The 17,962-nt window shown below is 41.1% G+C and overlaps 1 protein-coding gene and 1 long non-coding RNA gene across 2 annotated transcripts; both read right to left on the reverse strand.

Moving 5' to 3' along the window:
- Positions 1-3,085: 3,085 nt before the first annotated feature.
- On the reverse strand, positions 3,086-4,120 carry LOC115539986 (uncharacterized). Its single transcript, XR_003976075.1, has 3 exons — positions 4,029-4,120; positions 3,243-3,304; positions 3,086-3,169 (listed from the first exon to the last, which is right to left on the reverse strand). It is a non-coding gene; the product is annotated as an uncharacterized LOC115539986 (long non-coding RNA).
- Positions 4,121-15,659: 11,539 nt separating this feature from the next.
- LOC115548903 (zinc finger BED domain-containing protein 4-like) lies at positions 15,660-17,377 on the reverse strand. Its single transcript, XM_030363823.1, has 2 exons — positions 16,871-17,377; positions 15,660-16,761 (listed from the first exon to the last, which is right to left on the reverse strand). Exons 1-2 carry the CDS (start codon positions 17,347-17,349, stop codon positions 15,660-15,662), a joined length of 1,581 nt encoding a protein of 526 aa, XP_030219683.1. The 5' UTR covers positions 17,350-17,377.
- Positions 17,378-17,962: the final 585 nt, after the last annotated feature.

Below are 17,962 nucleotides of genomic sequence, written 5' to 3' on the forward strand. Positions count from 1 at the left end.
ACTGAGTGCCAGATTTGCCCGTGGTGAGTTTATATATCCAGTATATAGTTATATCCTATGATCAATATTTTGTTCCCTCCTATTGCAACTGAAACAATAAAGTGTATCTTGTATTATCATAGGAGAGTTTGATGGTTATCTACTCTGAGACAGAGTGTACCCCTGCCAGCGCTATCTGCTGACCCCTTACCCTGACCCTGACCCACAGGGGCCTGCCCGTAATTCCGACACCTCATTGTTCCGACGTCTCAATGGTCCGAAATATTTCCCATTAGATCGACATGCCACTATGCCGACGGTTCAATATGCCGCTCGCATATTGAACCTCGCTCGCTCGCGCTCTCGCTCTCTCTCGCTCTCTCTCACTCTCTCTCACTCTCTCAAATACAACATAGGCCTACATATCACGTTCACGATGAGTATTGGAGAGCAAAGTGACAACGCTTCACTTCATTTCGACAGGGTGTTTCAGCCCCATGGACAGAGAGCGTAGGTCTAATTCTCAACACGGGCACTAACACACACACACACACACACACACACACTTGACTAAGTACACGGTATGAGGTATAAGTTTGACTAAATCAATACCAGCGAAATTATTTAGGCTAAAAGCCCACTGTAAACACAGTAAACAACACATAGGCCCACACACAGCTACTAAAGATAACAATTGTATTTGTTTTTCACTCACTGTTTGACTTCTTTACGGGAAAAGTATTAGTCCTTGTATAACGTGTGCTTCATAAATTCACCTCTTGTGACCGTTCAAGCCCACAGCAACAGTCTGGCTTGGTGAAGTGCACTGCTGGAACTTAGCCTATCGTCTTTTATTTTTGGTTTCATAATCACACATGTGGAATTGCGCCTTGGCCTATTCGGCATATTGAACCGTCGGCCTAATGCGCCTCCTTTTTGAAAAGTCGGACAAACTGACCTTCGGACCAATGGGTTAAGTTTTCGGAACATTGAACCGTCGGCATAGTGGCATGTCGATCTAATGGGAAATATTTCGGACCATTGAGACTTCGGAATAATGAGGCGTCGGAATTATGGCATGGCACCGACCCACAGCGACACTACAACTTGGCTCACTGCAGGACACGAGCCAGAGTGGAGATGACCATCGGCATACTCAAGGCCCGGTTCCAGTGCCTTCGTAGGCTCAGGGTCACCCCGGAAAGGGCTTGTGGCATGTGTGGTTCTCCACAATATTGCCACTATTAGAGGAGAACAATCTCTTACTCTTTCCCCCCAATGATCCAGATAATAATCCTGACCCCCCTGCTGATGCACGAGATGGAAGAGCTGTTAGAGACATGATATGCTTCAATCATTTCTAACTGACCCATCACCTCCCCAGTGTCAAAGAACGACAATATGCCTCATTTTATGGGGTCTTCTTTATTTCCTAGAAGGGCAAATGTTGTACAGTTGTTAATCCTTTGTTGTTAAAACAATTAAAAAGCATCCACCTGTGGGCACGTCACCCACCTTTAACTGATGGTCCAGCAGTTGTATTTCCTTTTTTGCTTTGGTGATCTGCAGCATTATATGGTCCATTTCTAGGTGGGATTTGTTTATTTGGGATTCTAAATATACTTTGTAAAGTTGTTTCACAGGGAGCTATAGGTACATAAATTACGTTGAATTTCACAATGCCATGTCTACTTAGTGTCATTGTAAGTTGTGGGTCAATGCTGAACAACATCTTACTGAGGTAAGCTGTGCTGTGGAGGTTGATGGACCTTCTTCCTCATTGTAACTTCTGGCATTGCTCTATGTTACGTATTTTAAGAACATAAGCTGCCCCCACATAGCCTCTAGGAAGCAGATTCAAACACACAAGCTGTATTACCCTCACATAGCCACTAGGAAGCAGGACCAAACATATAAGCCGTAAATACTGTACATAGCCACAAGGGGAGCAGGACCTTACTGAGGGCTGCAATAGCTACTCCATCCACAGAAGGCAGCACCTTTAGGCGGGTGAGGAAGCCGAGGCTAATACGTCACATAGGCCACGCCCAACTAGGTATTTAAACAGGTCCGGAGGCAAAACAAAGGCAGAAACTTCTGGTAGTTCAGACTTGCGGGTTAGAGGTATTGACCAGATGGGAGTCGCTCGGACGTGTTCAATACAATTCCCCTCCTTTTGCTTCGTAGTTACCATAACGAAATACTTTGACAAATAAAGTGAGTTAAAAGCGATCCGGATTGGAATACTTTCTTCGAAGAACTCAACATCTGTTAGAGAGAAAGAAGTTGCAAGTTGTATTGTGGAACAATTAACTGAAACCAAAGTTATTTAAAAAAGAAAAGAAAAAAAAAGGTGTAAACCTCAACAGTGTTGGGCAAAATAACCTGCTGAGTACATCACATGTACATTACAAATATAGCTAACTCCTACCCTAGCCTGGTGAGCACATCACATGGCAGTCACATTACAATATAGTCAACTTTTAACACATAACACACACATTATAATATAGTCGGGTCAAGGCCAGAGCCAAGGCCCCATTTCCCAAGCAGGCAAATGGTAGACACTCAGACAATGCACCAGTCATCCTCAAGAACGGGAGAGCCACATTAATTTATCACACAGGAGACATTTTGAGAGCTCTCCCCCGTTAGGAGGAACCAAGAGATACACCTGCCCACACCAGGGCCTGAGAGCCACATTAAATTATCACACAGGAGACATTTCGGGGGGGCACTCCCCCGTTTTAATTTATCACACAGGAGACATTTCGAAGCTCTCCCCCGTTAGGAGGAACACAAGGGATACACATGCATATCAGGGCCTGGGAGCCAAGGCCAAGCAAAAACACACAGAACCACACACACCTCAAACGCACACACCTCATCGAGAGGAGGATACAGCATAAAACTGTATCACACAGGGACTCTTGATCTTCTGAAGCAGACCTTCCACGAAGCTCTGGACGAACCATCAGCGCTGATTAGGGACTTAGACATATTCGATTTCTCACGCTTTATGACTCTGTATAACCGTTTACTTAATAAATCCAAGGTCCTCGTGCCGACAGACTTTATTACCTCTCCGTCTCATTTCATCTGGTCCAGTAACTAGACAGACCGTTTTTCCCCTCAACAGGCCTCTCTGCATCTTCCCTCTGGCAGCTGATAAGGTGTCTTCATCATCCTCCTGTAATGAAACAGATTGTTTGTGTTATATTCTACCCATTATGACAAATCTGTGGAATATTAAGAGTACTTACAACAGCATGGAGGTGTGTTATGGCAGAAGGCTCCACGAGACAGATTACACCATCTTCAGTAACTGGTAGAAGATAAAGATTAGACAGTTGATGATTACCCAGAAAAGTGCCCCACTTAATTACCTTTTTTCTTCTTTTTTTTTACAATAGTGTGCAGGTCCCATCAAATTTTTCAAACTGAGTCACCTTAAAATAGATTGATATCTGAAAGCAACAGCAGCCAATTACAAAGAACTGTAGCCTACTGCTACAAGAAAAAAAATCAGTGTGGCAAGTGGTTTCTAAGATGAATGGGTGGCCATTACTGAACACTAGAAAAAGGATTAATGTACATGCCATTCATTTGAATAACTTACCTCTTATGTAGGCCCCTGTATCCTGGGGCGTGGCTGGGTCTGATGAGCTCCCCCCAGAGATGCCCTCAGCAATGGGTCGCCCAATGTTGTGACTGAGGGCCATCTCTTCAGCCTCTGTGAGAGGTGGTGGTGGTGGTGGACCGCCACCTGTTTTGCGCGCCTCTGTCTTTTTTCTGTTGGCTATAATGGAGGTCAAATTTGAAGATAACCAGAAAACACAAATTTGAGACTTGTATGTATAAAAGGCATTTAGGTGTTGCTTTCATATAGACAATATTAAATAGTGGCAGTGTTGGGATTTTTCTTTGTTTAGCAGATTTCCCTAATTACTTAAATATATCTATACAATGTTGAATGCAGCCACTAAATGCTGTTTAATGAAGGCAGGCTAAACAACATCACAATTGCTTGTGCTTAAATTATACCTTACCTGTTTGAACTACATTTTTATATTTCATTTTGCTGAAATATAAAAATGGCGGACTTGGCAGTTGCTGCCAAGTCCGTTTGGGGCCTGTTGGGTTGCACCTGTGCGCACAAACACACATGGAATGTAATTGTTGAATGAGTGGAACATTCAAGAGAAAACATTTTTCTTGACTTGGTCAGCTATTTTTTCCAACGCGAGCTCCCGCTTTTTGGCTGCTGCCATAGTATTGCTTTTTAGTAAAAAAGATATGCTCGCTTTCTGCATATGCAGTCATTAAGATTTGTAACTCCGCTGGGGAGAAGTAGGTGGATCGAGGCTTGTTAGTACTTGTTACCATGGTGAATCATGTTATCTGTGTTCCATTGATGAGGGCTTTTTATATCCTCATGCACGTTAGTCCTGGGTTCAGAGATGCTACTGTGTCCTTGATCTTATCCATCACATGTCTTATAGTGGCATAGCAACCCGGTATCACGCGATTTCGTGCTCATGCGCACAAACGTTAATCTATTGAATCGTGTCCCAGAGCACGATAGTCCGACTTTTTTCGTGCTACACAGAACGAAATGTAAACCAATGCATTTTGAATGGGAGTGTTCTCAGACAATTAACGTGCTCCACAGAGAGAGAGAGAGAGAGAGAGAGAGAGAGAGAGAGAGAGAGAGAGAGAGAGAGAGAGAGAGAGAGAGAGAGAGAGAGACTTCAGAATGGTTTGCCAGACAGTACAGTACGACCTAGTAAGCCTCTTTAATTGTCATAGATATTCCTGTATGTCTTCACCTGAGTGGTCCCCCTGCCCTCTTCTGGCCCCTCTGCAGTCCCACTGGCAAAAGGGGTCCATCCTGTGCAAGTTTGAAAAGTGTTACAAAGGGTTATTAAATTGCAAATGGCAACCAACATTTTTTTAGCAATAGTTCCATGATAAAAATGAATGTGGTAGACAAATAACAAGATGCAGTTAGTATTTTGGTAAACAAAGCTGAGGGTGTGTGGAATTTATAAAAGTAAAGAATCGTACCTTGACAAATGTATTCGTGGATGGAGCCCATTTTCTTAAGGGACTCCTCCGCAAATGTGGCCAAGGTGCAACGTGGTATGAACACCTGTACCCCATGGCTCTTCTTTGTGGCTTTCCCAAGCAGGAGGACAGGTTTATAACCTGCTGCTTGAAGCTTTTCGAGCTGTAAGGAAATCACAGTATGTTAATGTTTTGCCTGTAGTAATCAATAAAAAAAGACCAACTATTCAAAGCAATAGTGATTCAGACAGTTAAAGGTAGAACATAATTAATCTGAATTGTCTACATACCAGGAGGACCACATCCTGCTTTATACTGGCCATGTTGTGGTTATTTTTGCAGGAAGACGCCCACTCTTCCCGCTTGACCTCAAATTTGCTCAATGCAATTTTGAGGCGTTTTTTTCACTGGCTGGACCATCTTGCAGTGGCTGCATATTTTTTTTGGCGCAAGGCAGAATGGTTTGGCAGGAGGGGCATGTCTTGCTTGTACTACCTGGCATATTGAAAGATAACCTAATTTACAAAGACACAGACAAACCGAATGGATAGATAAATAAAACAGATTAGATACACAGATAGTAGATAGATAAGAAAGATTATAGATAGATCTAAAATATCAGATTGGCAGATAGATAGTTAAGATGTATGATGCTTATTTGAAGCTGCAGGGCGAAAAAAAGTAAATCACTAAAAAGGAACTATTTTTTACAAATGGCCGACTACATTATTTAAATTACGTTTTAAAATGATTGTGCAATATGATGCTGTGTATGGTACTTACCTAATCCTTTCTCATTGTTCAATTTATATTACTAACGAATTAGCTAGCCTACCCGAGGAACAGGTGGCGAGCTACATTAGCCTATGAAGCAACGCTTTTGTTATCTGTTATTAGCTGTTAATACCTGTTAATATTCTTTGACAACGGCAATACAATTATTTGCACTATCAACTCCATAATCGTAGTATTTCAAGCATTCAACCGTTTTTACATAGCAGTCAATCACCTAGTTCACTGGTGTAGTCCAGGGTATACGCGGGTATATGGCGTATACCCACTTATTTTTCAGTCATCATTGCGTATACCCACTTCTAAATCCCCCCAGAGGCGCACCATTCAGAAGTATCTGCAAGCCAAATGCGACGGGGCGACAAGATCCCATACTGTGTGTTCACACCAAACGCGACGGGGCGACAGGATCCCATACAAAGTGAATTGTTAAGTGGCGTAAATATCGACGGTGCAACCGGTGCAGCTGCCCGGGGGCCCAGACGCTGTCACCCTCCTCTCAACAACTTACAACTTGGGTGCACCATAAATACGTGCTGGTGCACCCAAATTAAAAATGTAGGCGCACCAGTGCACCCAAGGAAAAAGTTAGTCCGGAGCCCTGGAGTATCACTTTATGTTCAATAAACAGACAGAAATAAAATTGAATGAGTCTCATTGAGTGACACACATGCTATGCTTGGGTTGTAATACAGCGGGATCCCCCCCGCCATCGCGGGTTTAAGGTCTTAAATTTCATTCAAGGTGGTATTAAAAAGGTCTTAAAAAGTCTTAAATTTGACTTGCTGAAACCTGCAGATACCCTGGTTTCAATGGAGAGAAAGTAATTATTTTCTGGTCCCCGTCTTTATATGACCTGGATTACACATATGTTGTTTGTGGTTTGAAATTATAATTTTTCATGCCAAGAGTTTGGCCGTTTATTGTGCAATTTTTCAGTTAAAGGCTGTAGAGAAAACTTATAATGGTTTTCACCTCACCTCACCTATTATCCTCCCCTTGGAAAAAAGCGGTGAAGTGGAGCAGAGAGATCGCGAAGTCTGTACCAGAGTGGTGGTGTCGTATATCATTCATGTCTAGAGCAGCGAGGGGCTGTTTTTGAGGAGGTCTGCTTAAAAAAACGGAAATATTGACATATATATACAGTAACTAGGGTGTACTGTACTGTCTGGCAAACCATTCTGAAGCCTCTCGCTCTCTCTCCCTGTCCCTCTCTCTTTCTCTCTCGTTTCGTTTTGTGGAGCACGTTAATTGTCTGAGAACGCTCCCATTCAGAATGCATTGGTTTACATTTTGTTCTGTGTAGTGCGAAAAAAGTCGGACTATCGTGCTCTGGGACACGATTCAATAGATTAACGTTTCTGCGCATGAGCACGAAATCGCGTGATACAGATAGTCGATATCACGGGATTTCGTGCTCATGCGCACGAACGTTAATCTATTGAATCGTGTCCCAGAGCACGGTAGTCCGATTTTTTTCGTCGGATTCAATGTGTATAGGGCATGTGCTGCCCAACTTCCATAATTACCTTGTCATGTTTTACTATGTCTGTGACCGAACCTGGATTCATTACACTGAGAACTTTCCACAGTAGCTTGCTCATATGTAACGGCACAGGCCCAGTGTATGTGCATAAAGCCTGAGCGCGGGTTTGTCCAGGTTTGGGTTTTTTTGTTGCAGGCTTGAGTGTGCAAATCCGCATGTGTTGCCAGAATCTTTCTGGAGAACAGCCCTTGGCAGTATGAAGTGCATGAAATCAACTCCCTGAGCTTGTTTTGGTGGTCATTTACACGGAACATGTTGCCCCTTGCCCGTCTCCATCACAGTGGCATTATGTGCATAGTTGCCTTTTTTACAAATGTAATCCAATTGTCTTTTTCTTTCCTTTGACCCCTTAGGAAAACTAAACGCTTTTGCCACATCCATTTTGTTATTGTGCGCACTTTCAAGATGCCTTGATATTTTGGCATATGGCTTGCTGCAATACACACAATGCAGTCTCTTATTGTAGACGATTGCCATCGTTCTTGTGGAATGCCCCAACAACCACATCGTCATTAGGGTCCTGACTTGAGCAGGGTTGTGCCTCTTCTGTGATTTTACAGCCTGTACTGCTGTGGATTGGGTTCATTGGGTGTTGTAATATCACATAAAATGGGACTACAGTCACTTAGTAAATAATCAAGAGACATGCGTGCTGTTTGTTTAAGAGAGGCAAGTGTCACTGTCCTCTTCTGCGGTGGATTCTGGAATATACCCTTTTTCACTGGCTGAAGTACTATCATACGGATAAGAATCTCCCAGACATGTATCTTTCATTTAAAACATTTTTTTTTTGGTATGTTAATCCCAGTAAATCAGGTGCATTATAGTTTATTGAACATTTCTAAATGTTGATCCAGCCATATAATGAGAACTCACAATGATGCTTTTTGTCCGTCTGTGTCTTGGCAAAATGCTTTTATGTTGGAATTCTCTCTCCGTCTGTAACACAAGAAACATTTGAGGTCATTATGCTATTTTGTAATGAAACAATAAGTTCAAAACGCATTGGAATATGCCTAATTAGACCTCCAAAGTATTTTTTTGAAAAAAGTACAATGCATTGACACAAATATTACACTGCAACTTCAAGGTTGGGAGTGAAGTTAACAGTCTTTCCAAAAAATATGAATGGAAAACAACGAGAACATCTTTATAAAGTATTGATGTTAATCATTAATTGATCAACTGCCAATAATAATTTAAAAAGTATTAACCAATAAAAGAAAATTTGACAATTGCTTTTATATTTTCTCTTACCAGTATTGGATAAAAAAAGTTAGACTAATGTTTTGTGATTTTGTAATGTAGTTACCATATCAAACATTTAAAAAAAAATTGAATAATTGATCAACTATGTATACAGTCAATGTATACACACAATTGAAAAAAACAAAACAATTTCAGCACATTTAAAAGATAGCCATGGTTCCTTTGACAGTGGAAGTTATTGAAAAGAAAACTGTCTTGTCTTGTTGGGACATTTTACACACCTGTATGTTCTCGGTTATCAGATGCTTAACGAAACATTTCACTGAAGCAAAACCATCGCAGGTGCATTGTGGGGTTTTCGTGAATGTCCCAGACTACAGTGACATTTTGACCCGGGAAAATGACTCATCAGGGTTTAGATGTGTCCTAAATATCCCTTAATCATTAGCCTTATACAAGTATTACAGAAAACTGTTTGGAAGACTGGATGCATAATAGATTCCCCTCAAAATTATCATATTCTTTTCATTTACCTGCTTAAAGAAAACGACAGAAGACGCCAAGGTGACTTGAAGAAACTAGAGGTAAATATTAAGTGATGGACATGAATTACCTGTTGAACAGTGCCCTCTGAACTGGCACCTTCATCCCACTGTGGCTCTGACATGAGCACCGGCTGGGAGCTCACACAGGGCGTGTCAGGTTCACATTTAGTCATCTGCAATTTGGTACAAAAAGTAAATCAGTCAATTTTTATGTAAACACTGCATAATATTTTATTATTTTAATACATTTTCTAAAAGATATGTCTCATGAGTCAAATACATGCCCACACACCAGGCTAGTGAGAAAGAATTCTACCGTCATATTTTGTCAACCTATGTCTGCTGTCACATAGACCATGCCTAGTGGGGACATTTCACACATCTTGAAAAAATGTGTGAAAGAAAAATTGTTCCTAATTTATTCTAGAAAGAATTGTCATTTATTGAAGGGTCATTCCAGAATTGGAGGACAATTTAGGCATCAACACTTTTGAAAAATTGACCCTTTATTTTATAATTTTCTGTTATGTATTTAAGAAAAACAGGTAATAAACCATCAATTAATTTGATTCGTCCAGCTCAGGCATCAAAGGTACACTTTTTATGAAATGTTTTATTTGTTGTGTGCTATGCTTGGCGCAACCCTGTTACGAATACTCAGGAACCTGAAAAACTAATATTTTAAAATATTGTTTATTAAATCCTTTACCATTAAGTAGAGCAAGTCATATTCACATTGAATACTCATTTAATTTCAGATAAGACTTGACTTATATTAATTTAAGCAACTTTTGAAATCTATCTTGCCCAACTTTTCAATAGTCACACGTTTCTTTTTACTAATTTCAGTATTTATTTTCAAATATTTGCTCAAATACATTATGCATATAATCATTCAAACTATTAAAAGGACAATAGATTAAACCCTTGTGAGCTGAGAAAATTATTTAAGATTAATTTAATAAAAATTATATTGTAACAGGGTTGAAATTAGAGTAACAGGGTTGCGCAAAGTAACGGTTGAATGGATACATTACTTTTGATTGTAGATCATGACATAAATGTGACAAATAAATACTCAGGACCACAGGAATGTTGTTTAATAATATTTTATATATCGTTTCGATGAAGGATCAACAGGATGAGTAGGAATGATCAAAAAAATAAACATGTCAACAAGACCACAAACTGGATCTGATCAAATATTCAATGGACAAACATAAACAAAATAGTTATATTACAGTATGCCGACAACCTGGCATTAAAATGAATGAGCATATCAAAAATAGTCATAAACTGATCAATATTTTAAAAAGCTAGTGTTATAATGTTGATTTAATTTCCGCGGCTGGCCAGAGCATCCCATACCTCTCTTGCGATGGCCATGTGGCGTGCGGTAACGTTCTCTGGGGGAGGAATGAGGGTCAGCACATCCTCCAAGGGATACCAATGGAGATCTTCCCTCAACGGCCAGAAAAAACGGTTTTCCCCCACTTTATGCATACATTTCACCTGGCAGTGGGTCTCATTCACCTCTTGGATGATCCCTGGGTAGATGGTGTGGTCGTACACCAGGGCACACCATTTCCCCACAACCTCTGGACTGTGCCACTCCACCTCTTCTGGTTGGCTGTATATGGGGTCTTCTGTGTGGTCATCTGTGGTATTAAAACTGAAGGACTTTGTTTTTTGGCAATCACACTCCAGATTCCCTGTTGCCGAACACATGCAGCTGACGTCACGGTAGAGAATTTTCCCAGGTGAAAGAGTAACCACCTGGTGGAGCCTCATTGTGGATGGTACAGCTGGCAGGTCAGCTGGCATTTCTTTCACTGCATCCTCCACGGCTTGCTCCTGAATGTAAAACAATTTCACCTTCGATTGTCCCTCACTCAGAGCTTGGTACATGGACAATGCAGTAGGAATATCAACTCCTTGGCTGACAAGCCTGTCGGCCCTCCTCTTCAATGTGCCACCCACACCATCTGGGGCACCTTTGCCATGGCTGGCTTCGAAGTAGTTCCAGGTTCCTCTTGTAAACCCCTTCTTGAAAATTTCAGTACAAAAGAGGTAAAAATTACCACGCTGCTTGTACTGTGTGCAGGGGCCATCGCTAAAAAAATGGATGGTTGTCACATCCGGGAATCCCTCTCGGATTTCCCTCAGGATGGGCTCCAGGTGTTGCCATATGGCAGGTGGTCCCTTCAGTCTGGATGCCGATACAGTGCAAAAGGAGGTAGGGGCAGATGCCCCCCCCACATAGTAAACCCCAGTGTGCAAAGTGGCCTGTTGGTGTGATGCACCAAAATGGACAGCTTGTACTTCAGCGCTGTACTTGCAGCCGTAGTTCTCTGAGAAGTCAATATGGACTGCACATTCATTTGCAGGGAGGTTCAGCTTCAGGGCCCGTGAGAAAGCATATTGCTGCCTGATGTTGTAGAGATGGCGCCTGAACTTCTGGAGCAAAATGGCAAACGTTTCCACCAGCTCTTCTTGGGAGCATTCAAATTCTTTTTTCAAAGTGATCTTTGAGGCTGCTCCAGGATCATTTTTGTGCTCTTTGTCCACAGTGGCCCACTGAAGGTAGGAGACACGATCGGTGGCTCTGTAGTGGCTTGTGAGTGCATAGGTATTATTGCTGCATTTCTCACATTCCCCATACATACATTGCTTGCTCGTGGTGTCACATGTGATGGCTTGTGTCAGGCTCTCCAAATTGGATGTGTCGATGATGTGCATCTGGTGAAGCTTTTTGGCAATAAAGCCTAGATTTTCATGTTGTTTGCACATGCATGTTTCACGATCTGCCAATGTTGGATGCACAACCCAGTAGGGGCGAAGTGTGCGGAACAGTGAGTATGATAGACGGAGGTTGGTCTGCTCAGCCAGGAACTTCAAATGGAGGTTCTTCATTGAATCCACCAGTAATCTTTTCTGCATTTTCTTCTTTTCTTTTGTCACCGTTTGCTTTTTTCCAGTTGTGATCCTGCTGACATCATCACGTGAAAAGAACGTTCTCACGTTGATCTCAGCGTGGCAGCAATCCCCTCGTGCTTCTTCCTCTGGTACCTGCAGACATTTTCATTTGCCAGTTTTGTCCACCTCCTCCTTGAAAATCCAAAAACCTCTTCTGCCAATCTCTGCAGCCTGTACTTCTTCAGGATTTTGCTGGTGACTATTCCTGCAATGACTTGTCTGTCACTCTCTCTCTTTGAATGTGCGTACTTGGTATGTACTTCCTCAGCTACTGCTGTATGGAACAACAGGGTTCTCCTTAGGGATGTGCCCGAGATTTCCCGAAGCAACTTGTTGACTTTGGATCTTGGAGATGGATGGTCCTTTTTGGATCGTTGGAGCCGCTTTCTGTATTTTTCTGCTCGTTTTTCAACTTTACTTAACTGATCCTGTAGTTTCTGCAACTCCCTGTTTAATTTTGCTTTGGCAGCCCTCCTTTTTCTTCTCCCAAGATCACGTTGCCTAAAAGAAACATATAAACACTTTCATTATTGATTTCACAGTAGCAACTTATTTGAGGGTAGTTACCCAGTAATTAATAGATACATATGTAGTAAGTAATAGCAATCCATGGTGCATGCAGTGGTTCTTGATAGTCATAGCAAACATCATAGTGATAGCTACAATACCGTTTCATTATCTAAAATGGATATCTTTTGACTTGTAATAATTAAGGATTATACCTATCAAGTAAAAGAGATGCCTATTTCACTGTTCATTGTACAGATACAGTTCTGATCTTTGCTTACACTCACTTGCATTCCTTAATAACCTAAACTTATGTCCTGACCTTGAAGTCCCAGGTTGAGAGCTGACTGGAGATTCTGGCCTGACTCGAATTTCTGGCCTGGCTGGAGGATCAGGGCTGACTGGAGGGGTGTTTAATCCTTCAAGTACCTTTTTCCTGGCATTACTCCTCTTATGAGCCTCTTTCCACCTTTTTCGCTGGGCACGCTGCGCTCTCACACTGCGGTCTTTTTGCTTTTTCTTCTTCCCTGTTTCTACATCTTTCCTCCACTTCTCTTTCTCTTTTTCTAAGTACTGCTGTCTCCTCTGTTCATCAGCATCCCGCCTGGCACGGTAGCGCCTCTGCTTTTCAGCAGCGCTCAATGGTGTGCAAGAACTCTGTAGAAATCAATTTTAAATTTAAAAAATGTCCTACCTATTGAAAATTATGTGAACATGATCAAGTCAAGTTCATTTTGAGTTAATAATCCCATCCAGGTAGTTGTCCAAGAAAAAAAATGGCAATTTATATTCTGGAAAATATGGTAATACATTTAAAACATGTAGATCATGCTAAATTATAGATACACATTTAATTTTACTATAGATAATAGATTGTCCCTTCTGAGTGAACTGAAGGAGATGCAACCCTGTTACTGTAGTGCAACCCTGTTACTCTAATTACAGTAACAGGGTTGCAAGTAACAGGGTTGCAAATCAATGCTAATGTTAGCTTTTTCTCATGAATAGATGCTAGCTGTGGAATGTGATGTTAGGTCAAGGTCAAGGACAAACTAAGTTATACAAATAAAGAAAGAAAACTTGAAATTAATTTGTCTTATTTTGATAATATGAATAACAGGGTTGCGTTGGTCAGAGTGACACATTCAATCAAGGCTGAAAAGATTGGAAAAATATGAAAAATAGAAGAAAGGACTTACCTTTGGTCTACCCATGGTGCTAGCAAATGGTGTAATGATGTAATTTCCTCTGTGTCATGTGACTCACTGTTTTTTCTCTTCCACTGTCAGGCTAAATTGGTTTCGGTAACAGGGTTGCACGCATGTTGTGGGACACAACTTCAGTGCATAATTACTATTATTTAAAATATGTTGATGATTAGACAAATTACTTTAACAATTACAACAGACATATATCAACAAAATCCTACCAAAAAAAGTAGATTTAAAACTCATTTTAACTGTTACATTTGACATGCAAGTTGGTCATCAAGAAGGTGGGACAAGAGAAAAATGCCATTTTAGGGGGTGCTCGAGAGCTATTTGGTATTTTAAATAATATTTTGGAACCACTTTTTCGACAACTATATTTACATTTTGTCTCAGGACAAGTATAATTTACACAACAAGTGCATGTTTTAGTATTTTGTTCATGGATTATTTGAAATTTCATGGGTGAGACAGAAAATGTCCTCCAATTCTGGAATGACCCTGAAATTGATTCATATAGTTTCGAACAAAGATACCATCAATCATGAAGTTATTCTAAGAAATTCTTGATTTGGTCAAGGTCAAGGTTCGACTTTATTGTCTCCGTGGGGAAATTTGTCTTGGACACAGTGCATCATTAACATACACAGATTACAACAGAACAAAAACACAACCACAGACAGAAAAACACAACCAGACAAACCAACATTTTAACATCGAGAATTGTATATGCCTAAACACTGCCGTGCTTATTCGGTAATCGAATCAGGATCGCGTTTAACTCACTTTATTTGGTATAGTTTCGGTATGGTAACTATGAAGCAAAGAGGGGAATTGTATCTACATGCGTGGAGGGACACCAAGCCGATCATCTATGCAAATGAGCTACCGTGTGTTCTCTTTCAAGCAATCGTGAGGTATCTCACGTATGGGTTAGCCTCCCCGCGTATCCCTCAGAAGCACTTTATCACTACGCCAGCGATGATTGGCTGGCCACGTCTGACGCACCCAGGCCAGCCCCCTATATAATTATCTGACCGTGCGTACGGCGTCATTCAATTACCTCTTCTCGCTCAGAAGTAACAATCGACGATACTGCTAAGTGCCAAGGCTCTATGCTACTGTCCACAGAGTGAGCTTACCACTCGCTCGCCGGGCGCTAGTGCCTACTAAGCAGTGTTAATTTTGACAGCAAAATTTGATTTAGTTTTAGTTATAGTCTTTTGACTAAAATGTAATTTAGTTTTAGTCATAATTTAGTCATTTAAATTGTTTTAGTTTTAGTCTAGTTTTAGTTGACGAAATATCATAAGATTATAGTCGACGAAAACTACAGTAGATTTAGTCGACTAAAGGGTAATATGTTAAATTTTCCCTTTAATTCCTGAAAGTCATTACGTTCACCTAGACTAAATGAAACCTCTATGAATGTGTTAAGGAATTGTAATGTACTGCAATTCATACACAGACACAGATTAACTTGTTATTTGCAACAAACATTTATTAACCTGTAATACTGTAAAATCAGCAGTGCCATTTGTGCAAATTAAAAAAATAAAAGAAAACATGTAAAAAAGTGCATAGGCTCTAACCCCATCAGGCCTGCTCTCTCCAAATCAGTGTAACTGAGCTATTAAAAAGGCAAAAAAAATGGTTCAGTTCACTGTTCAAACTGCAGTTCACTTCAAATCGCATCAGGATTTAAACATTTTCAACTTCAAAATAACAAGCAAATTATTTAATATATGGAGCTATACCATAAGTTAACAGAAAAACAAAAATCAGTACCATAAAATGTGCATACAAGCATCGTTAGTGTAGACCACAGATTTATTTGGCCCGATTCATTTTAAGGAAAGCACTTCGTGCCAGCATGACCCTTGCTCTGTTGCGCTTGCCTCTGGTGAGGTCACCTGTGATGCTGAAAACCCTCTCAGCGAAAGCTTGAGAAGCTGGAATAGCCAATAAGTCTAACGCAAAAGGTTTTAAACTGTGATAAAAAGTGTCACTTTTTTCCAGCCAGAATCCTGTTGCTGTGGCACAGGTGATTGGTTGTGAAAGCTCTTCCTTATACTTTCTGATCTGCTGCTTAATGCTGGTTGTGGAGGAGATCTTCTGTTTAGGCTTTATGCGAGACTTTGACAAAAACCTGAAGACTGGCTGCTTTGATGAGGATGGTGCTGGTTCTAGCTCCTCTGGTTCCTTCTCTATCTCCTCTCCATCATCTTCAGGCTGGTCCTCAAGTTCAACATGTTGTGAGTGTGACTGAGTGGACTGGATCACGTACTCTTCAGCCTGTTTCAGCAGTTCCGGAATGTTTTCATCATCAAGTAGGGTTTCACACACAGTAGGGTTGACAAAGCAGGCAGCTGCCACAAGTGGTGAAAACTTTTCATCTGTTGGGTCCAGGATCCAAGCACAACGCTGGTTGATATTTCTTTCCATTTTCTGTGCAAGAGCAGCAAGGCCTCTGTGGTTTGTGTTCTCTTCAAAGTCAGTAAGGTGGCTGAGCAGATCAAAGATGGCAGGGACCACTAGAGACATGGACATGGTGTCACTCTGAAGGGTCTGAGTATGTTCTGCAAAAGGCATCAGTAGTTCATGCAATGATTTCAGCTTTTGCCATTCACTAGGGAGCAAGCTGTCCCATCCCATGTCGTTGGTGACTTGGCAAACTGCGTCTTTCACTCTGAGGAGTCGTGCAACCATGTTGAATGTGCTCGACCAGCGTGTGGGGCAGTCATTCACAACAATAAGGCCACACTCTTCCATTATCCTCTGTGTCGCAACCGAGGACTTGCGAAAAAGTTTCACGACTGACCTTGCTTTATCAAGGACCTTTTTCACACCAGTCTCCTTCTGGATCATGTGGACTACCAGTTGTAATGTGTGTACCACACATGGCGTCCGTTGTATATCCAGGTCATCGCATCTAATAAGAAGAATGCACACAAATAAGCATAATTAGATTTAAAAAAATATATTTTTAACAGGCATACTCTTAACAATAGAAATTACTAAAAAAATTTCCAATGACTCACCTCTGATCATCTTCTTCAGTCTCAGACTCACTTTCAGTCATGGTGGGGTTTTCTTCTTCTGAATCCTCAGAGGTGGCTTCTTCTGCCTCTGGTGTGGTGTGTTTAAAGGCTGCCACCATATTACTCCCATTGTCTGTAATCACTGTGATGATCTTCTCATGTGATATGCCCCACTCTTGCACACATTTGTCCACACATGCTTTGATTATTTGTGCGGTGTGTGGATGGGCCACTTGTTCAAGGGCCAGCAATATGTGTTGTGGTTTCTGTAGTTCAGTGCAAAAAAAGCATGCACTTACAGCCAGGAAGGAAGCAGTCAGTCCTTTTTTTGTCCACAGATCAATTCCAATTGATACCTTCCGCACAGCAGCCAATCTCCTTTTGAATTTTTGTGATTCAGCTTCATAATATTTTTCGATCAGATTACTTATTTTAGTTTTTTTTGGAACAGTCAGTTTCTTATCCATTGTTTCCATCATAAGAACAAAGTCCTCATCTTCAACTGTAGTAACTGGGAGTCCTGTGCATCCAATCAATTTTGCTATAGCCTCCTCCTTTGTCTGTTGCTCTTTCGAGTCAAGTTTGTACTTTGAAGCACTTAGAATGGCCACTGAAATGGTTTGCTGGGACAGTTTAAGTCTCTTTGCACTCTGTGGTCCATCTGAGGTCTTCTGTAGCTATGATGAAGAAGGAAAAAAAAGGAAGAGTTAAAATGTTTCTTGTTACACCAACATTTCTTATGCACCTTTAATCAGTAGGTACCTTTAGCTTTGCATGACAGTGGTGTGTTATATTTGTAGCTTATTACACGGCTCTATTAAAGTCAGTCGTTGTGTCTCACGTGCGTTACGCCTGACTCGCTCTCAGTAGAAGCTGCAGCGACTGTTGTTGCTGCATGTAGCGCTAAACATCAACCAGCTATAGCAATAGGCTGGCTGCTTGAAGTTAGCAGTGAAACACAACGCAGCCAGCCAATCACGGATACAAGTCGTAATTTGATGAAAATCATGTCTCAAATTTAATATTTCACTAGTAAGCCGTGTAATAAACAGGATAAGGTCGAGTGAGTTGTATGTTGTGGAAAATGCTTAC

Source organism: Gadus morhua, chromosome 1 (genome assembly GCF_902167405.1).
Source record: "Gadus morhua chromosome 1, gadMor3.0, whole genome shotgun sequence".
NCBI lineage: Eukaryota > Metazoa > Chordata > Actinopteri > Gadiformes > Gadidae > Gadus > Gadus morhua.

Bases quoted from the DNA above. Each gene is read 5' to 3' on its own strand.
- LOC115548903 (XM_030363823.1), bottom strand. From the start codon at position 17,349: ATGATGGAAACAATGGATAAGAAACTGACTGTTCCAAAAAAAACTAAA. The intron at 16,762-16,870 runs GTGAGTCATTGG...TCTTCTTATTAG, and splicing joins ACTGAAGAAGATGATCAGAG to ATGCGATGACCTGGATATAC.